Source organism: Prunus mume, linkage group LG7 (assembly GCF_029339155.1).
Source record: "Prunus mume cultivar Tortuosa linkage group LG7, ASM2933915v1, whole genome shotgun sequence".
Lineage (NCBI taxonomy): Eukaryota > Viridiplantae > Streptophyta > Magnoliopsida > Rosales > Rosaceae > Prunus > Prunus mume.
The window spans coordinates 5,795,819-5,802,505 of record NC_142704.1 but is presented as its reverse complement, the minus strand read 5'-3'; the positions used below and the strand labels follow the sequence as shown (position 1 = coordinate 5,802,505).

Below are 6,687 nucleotides of genomic sequence, written 5' to 3'. Positions count from 1 at the left end.
CTAATCTCAAAGGCTAACTTTGTCATTTGGAAATTTTTTTATATATAAAATTTCCTTCTTCAGAAGAAAAATCAATGAAAAGGAATTTTACGAAAAAACTGAAAAGGTCAGGGGTGTTACTTAGTGTAAATAAATCATATCATAATTCCATCAAATGCTCATTTCGTAAAGACATTCCTTGATGCTAAAGGTCTATGAAATCATGAATTGGTAGGTCCCATCTTGAAAGATTATATTATGAAAATGATATACATATGTATAGTCAGTTTTGTCATCACTAATATGGCCATGCCCATGCAACTATTTATCCCCATCCAAAAACCTCTGTAAGATTCATATCATTTATTACATTTTTAAATGCTGTTGTTACCTGTCTCTGTAAAACCTAACGTAGGCCAGGCCAGTCTGAGTCTGAGCAACCTGATATGAGATCAGGGTTGGCTTCATATTATTATGGATGAGATGGAATGGGAGGGTGGGACAGCAGCAGAGATGATGTGCTCTGGTTCTGCGCCGTGTAGATAGATATGGTTTTCTTTTCACATGGGGTCTCATAATAATAAGATGTCCTAGTAGATGCGGTTCTTCTTCCACTCATTGTCGTTTCATGGGGAGCCCTCATGACATGGCCTAGACTTTACCTAATTACTTTACTTGCATAAATTCATGTGGGGTTTTCCTTTTTTTAACTTTTAGTTTAGTTTTTAATCACATATATATATATATATATATATATCTTACTTAACGATGAATCTACTGTTGATTAATAATGCATAAATGATGAAAAAATGATATCTATCAGCTTTGTTTTCTTGGGCTAGAGGGGAAACAGAAAATACGCCTGCATGCACCAATCACATTGGCCAAAGAATGTCTTGGCAGTCTGGCTATGATGAGCCTTCTCATGTTGCCAAGTTTGAAAATGCATATTGTCATCGTCTCTAATTACTGAATGCTTATTATAGAAAAAGTGAATTTTCCTGCTACGATCAGTCACCTACGCATGCATGAGTGAATCATAACTATTGATGCATGCATGTATAACTCGCAATACATTAGATGTCAAAATTCATCAACACACGTGGGCGCGAGCGACTATTCTCTCTTGGCGTGTATCGGGTAGTTGCCAGAGGGGTACGCTTTCTGTTTAAGTGGTGTATATATATATATATATATATATATATATATATATATATGAGTCTCTTCTGTTTAAGTGGTATGTGGAAATTTATGTATACTCTAGATTTTCCAATAACTTTTGATTGACTGAATATGTTTGATGGTTATAGAATTGGTACCCACCAAGCATGTGGTATTCGAAATATGATGTAGGCTCATGACACAAAGCTGCTTTAGGGAAAAAGACCTTTAAAGCCGTCTACGACCAGTGGGAGAGCAAATCCTGGCGTGTTGTTTTGAGACTTATACATACCACATATATTTACTCGAAAGTGCTAGCTCGCTCTCTAAAAGATGCAAACAAAGCCATGTCGTGGTTCATGTTGTATTGACTTAGTCAATCTTGCAAGTTGTTCATTTCATTTTAGTCCCATTTCCTCTGAATCTGAAGCTGGCTTATTTTGTGGTGCCAAGAGATGCTAATCTATATCATAATTTGAGCTTCTACTTGTCAATATCTTATCCCTTGGTTGTGATGTTATGACATGTTTACTTACTAAGAATGAGCGAAGTAAGGAATTATGGAATTTAGGAATGGGAGAAGTAATAGGAATTAGTATGGGAAGAAGTCATTCCCATTAAATTAGCACATGAATGGGAATTCTAAAATTGTAAGGTTATTTTTGGGAGAACATGAATGGGAATCGGATCAACGACCCCCACTCGTTGATATGATTCCTAATTTTGAAGTCATGTGATTATGAATTTTAATATGAGACTCACATATTTATTCATTCCTTATGTGTTAATAAATGTGGAAAGTCGGGAATCCGAATAATTTCATTTCTTCCCAAATTGCTTTATCCATAACTGCTAAGTCAGAGAAGCACCTAGTCATATTAAGTACAACAAATATCAAAAGAATTTTAAACTTTAAAAGGCACCAACTGACATGAAAGGTGATTTTACGATGCTTTTTGTTCATATCTAATCCCATCATATGATAATTTTCCAATCATAATATATAGCTAAGAAAACTTCTGGCAACTAGTCTAGTATTATTGTGCCCTTGTATTTTCAATGGACTGCTGCAGATATCGTTTGGTACACAGCCTGTAAAGTTATATGGTAAGTTGTTGCAGCCACAGGTTCCAAGGACATGCATTCCTTTTACCAATCTACCCTTGCAAAGATCAGTCATAATGCAATTAAAAGAAGAAAAGGAGAAAAGAAAAGAGCAGTTGGAACACAAACATCTGCGTAGTGTCATCAACCTAGTGAAAAAGAAAGAGAGAGCAGAAAGCTAGGTAAAATTACACATGCAGCTATAAAACTTATAACTTAAGAACTCAACCTTTTCACGAGCCAAAAACAAGGTGACGGACAGATGTTTCTACGTTTTCAAGTTGCTGCTGAAAGAGGGCAAGAAGACTGGTTTGTAGAGTATAAGAAGTAAAACCTACTCCATTAATGCTGCAGACAGAGAGCCCTGATCTTCAAGAAAGAACACCATGTGGGAAAACTTTAATGCCATAAATTGAGGTACCCCACTTTCTCACTTCTTTATACAACAAAATCTTTATTAGCAGCAAAGCAAGTTTCTGGTATAATTCAATTTTTTTTTCAATGATTATTGCATTCATTTCACATGCTGCTCAAATAGATATTTGTTTTTCCTTCGTGGGTTTTGCTTGTTTTGCTTGAATGCAGTGAAATAAGTTGAGCGATCATCTTGGGACTTCAAAGCTTCTGCCTTTTCTCTGTCTCTGCCCTGCTTCATTTGCTGCGCGGAACTTTCTCAAATGCTTGAGGAATCTTTTGTCTTTTAGCTTGTCGGTGCTTGCTTTTTTTGGTCTTTTCCTCTGTTTCCTGATTTATTGTAGCTTCTCTATACCTCCACAACTGTATTTCTGTTTCATCTTCAATGAGCCATCCCCGGTTTCAACTCTGTTCGACTAATAATTTTTAGCCTTATTAAGCATTGGGTTCTTCTTTTGTTTTGGTGCAGATTTCAGACAATTTCTTCATGGGCATTGCTAAGAAAAGGGAATTTTTCATGGGGTGTTGTAGATCATTTCTGCTATGCTGTTTTGCAAGTAGTTTCTTTTTTCTGGGTACTCATCAACTCCAGTCATCTCAGACCCAAGTGCTTCTGCAGCTAAGGAAGCATTTAGAGTACCCAAGGCAACTGGAAATTTGGAATGATCACACCATAGATTTTTGCTCTATTTCTTCACTTTCACAAGTACACATGACATGCTTGGACAATCTTGTCACCGAGCTCAGAGTCGTGGGTGATAAGCCAGCAACAGTTAGTGACTTTAATGGGTTTTCAATTCCAAACCAAACTTTATCAGAGGCCTTCTCTTTGGATTCTTTTGTGACTACTTTGGCAAGGCTAAACAGTTTGAAAGTCCTCAGTCTTGTGTCTTTGGGCATCTGGGGTCAACTTCCAGATAAAATTCATAGGTTGTCTTCCCTTCAATATCTGGATTTGAGTTCAAACTACCTCTTTGGCTCAATTCCACCCAAGGTTTCTGCAATGGTGAAGCTTCAAACTCTTAAATTTGATGACAATTTTTTAAATGAAACTATGCCCAAGTGGTTTGATTCACTCTCCAACATTACAACTCTAAGCTTGAGGAACAACCAGTTGAAGGGTTCATTACCAGATCTTAGTAGCTCAAGCAGCTTACATGTGCTGGATGTGAGTGGGAACAAATTGAATTCTAAGCTACCCTCAATGCCAAAAGGGTTGGTCATGCTTTTGCTCAGCAACAACTCCTTCTCTGGTGAGATTCCTAAGAAATATTGCACACTAAGTGGGCTTCAACACCTTGATATGTCACACAATGCAATCAGCGGCACACCTCTTGCTGCACTATTCTCTTTGCCCAATATGAGTTACTTGGACTTGGCTTCAAATTTGTTGAGTGGTTCACTTCCAGGCCACCTAATCTGCGGAAGCAAACTTGATTACATTGATATATCAAATAATAGTTTGACAGGTGAGTTGCCTTTTTGTTTGAGAACTGAATCAGAAAAGAGAATTGTTAAGTTTGGTGGGAATTGCTTATCCATTGCTATGCAGCATCAGCATGAACTATCATATTGCAAGGAAGTGAGCCCAAAGGAAAAACAATATGGAGGAAAAGATGTAGGGATCTTGGTGGGTGTGATTCTAGGATTAGTTGTGCTCACAGTGCTTTTGGTTTTAAGCTCTATCATTTTCTGTAGAAGATATTTCCCTCGGGGGATATCAGAGCAGCATTTACTGCATAAATCAGTGGAAGATAACTCAGCAGTAGGGCTCTCCTCTGAGATTCTAGCGAATGCAAGTAGGTCAACCACTAACAAGAATGTAGATTTCTTTTTTTCTTTTTTCTTTTTCTCTCATTTTCTGTAGACAGATCCTCATTTAAAAATGGATGAACATTTAAGCTGGCCAAGTTGGTTCCTTTATGTTCTTCAGGGTATATTTCACAAGCTGCAAATGTAGGTATACAAGGTCTCCCAGTGTGCAGGACATTTGCTTTAGAAGAGTTGATGGAAGCTACCAACAACTTTGACAACTCTGTCTTTTTGGGTGAAGGTTCATATGGGAAGGTATAGTTTCATCTCTGTCTAAGTTGAGCCCTTTCAATCACTTTAAATAATGATTGTGATGCCAGCTTAACTAAACCAACAAACAATTAAAACTTCAATCTGCATTATAAGCTTCTTTCCTTTGACATTCAGCTTTACAAAGGAAGACTATACAACGGGACTCTAGTTTCCTATAAGGTGCCTGCCATTGTCAAAGAAGTACTCAATTCGAAACGTTAAACTCAGGTTGGATCTACTTGCTAAGCTCCGTCACCCGCATTTGGTATGCCTTTTAGGGCACTGCCTTGACGGTAGTGTACGAGATGATTACAGTCCAAACAAGGTCTATCTTGTATCTGAATATGTGCCAAATGGGAACTTCCGTGCTCATCTCTCTGGTAAATTTATAAAACTAAATATGAAATATTTTCTTGGTGCATTTGAAATGTGCACCTCTTTTTGCATGTGTTTTCCAATATAATTACTTCTTGATATTTGCTTGCATATGTTTCAATTCTCAACTAAAGCAGCCCATGGGACTGCACTTGGCATGCTGATTCTTGCCATTATTAATATGGTTAAAGATACAAAATTATCATATTTTCATCATGTTAAAATAGTTTATGTACATGAATGGGTACTAGATTCCACAAAAACTTGGAATCTTTTCAAACTCAAGTCAAGCTCAAAGACAGTTTGCTTCAAAATTGATTTGGCCTGAAAGTTTTTTTCATCATATTATTCTTTTTGGAGAACAACTTCTTTATTACAACAATGTATGTGTAGGGAATAGTCCTGGAAAGGTTCTCGACTGGTCAGAGAGATTGGCAGTTCTAATTAGTGTGGCCAAAGCTGTGCAATTCTTACATACTGGAATTATTCCTGGTTTCTTCTGCAACCGATTGAAGATGAACAATATCTTGCTAAATGAGCATGGCATGGCAAAATTGAGTGACTATGGATTGTCCATTCTTGCAGAAGAAACTGATAAATCTAAGGTACGTCTCGTCATAACAAAGAAATGATTGGTTGGCCCTGCAATTGTGTAGTTCTGATTTGTGTTCTTGGTTTGTAGGCAAACGATGGCCTTTCATCATGGTAAGATTTACATCATATTTTGCTGTGTATTTGCTGCATGTTTTCCGTAGTGAGTTATTTGATTGTTGAAATTTAACCACAAGGTTGACTCTAATTATTGTGTTTAGGCAAATGATAAGTTTAGAGGATGATGCTTATAGCTTTGGATATATATTACTTGAAGCTCTTGTTGGACCTTCCAAGTCTGATAGAAGAGAGGCTTTCATGCAAAATGATATGGCAAGTAAATTAATTTCTGGCCTAATGCAGATCTTATTAATATATGCTACTATCAACAATCATGCCCTCTTTCTGACCATAGATGGATATTGATTGATCATAATTCTGCAATTTTTTACAGGCATCTCTTAATAGCCTAGACATGGCCGGAAGAAAATAGTTGAACCAATTGTTCTAGCTACTTGCTCACAAGAATCTTTATCGATCGTGATCTCTATAACAAACAAATGTATTTGTCCAGAGTCAAGCCGTCCATCTTTTGAGGACATCCTTTGGAACTTACAGTACGCAGTTCAAGTCCAGGCAACAGCGGATGGAGACCGAAGATTTGACTCTGCATCACATCAGTATTGAGTTGTAAATTGTAATTTTGTTGCTACTCCAAATCATTGCCATTTCAGTATTGTAATTTTCAATTTATAGCATACTTCTGAGGCTAAATAAACAAAGGAATGTGCCTCAATTGTGGTAGTTTTTACTAGATTTGTAATTGGGATGTGTATCTCATCTACTACCTCTAAATATGAATTGTGTTGTATCAGGAAAAGAAACTAGAATTGACTGAACAAACTACTTTCTTACTGTAACTAGTTACCACAAAAATTCCTGCACCCCATTTACCTCAAAGTCCCCACTTGACCTTCAAGGCAGTCTTTTTTCAAGCTC

The 6,687-nt window shown here is 37.0% G+C and overlaps 1 protein-coding gene across 1 annotated transcript; it reads left to right on the top strand.

Moving 5' to 3' along the window:
- Positions 1–2,479: 2,479 nt before the first annotated feature.
- On the top strand, positions 2,480–6,591 carry LOC103338043 (Leucine-rich repeat protein kinase family protein). The gene is given in 10 exon segments (XM_089055689.1): positions 2,480–2,661; positions 2,830–2,951; positions 3,128–4,457; positions 4,592–4,725; positions 4,858–4,893; positions 4,895–5,102; positions 5,491–5,702; positions 5,780–5,802; positions 5,910–6,021; positions 6,143–6,591. Coding segments are annotated over 8 exon segments (2,076 nt in total). The 5' UTR covers positions 2,480–2,661; positions 2,830–2,951; positions 3,128–3,145; the 3' UTR covers positions 6,182–6,591.
- Positions 6,592–6,687: the final 96 nt, after the last annotated feature.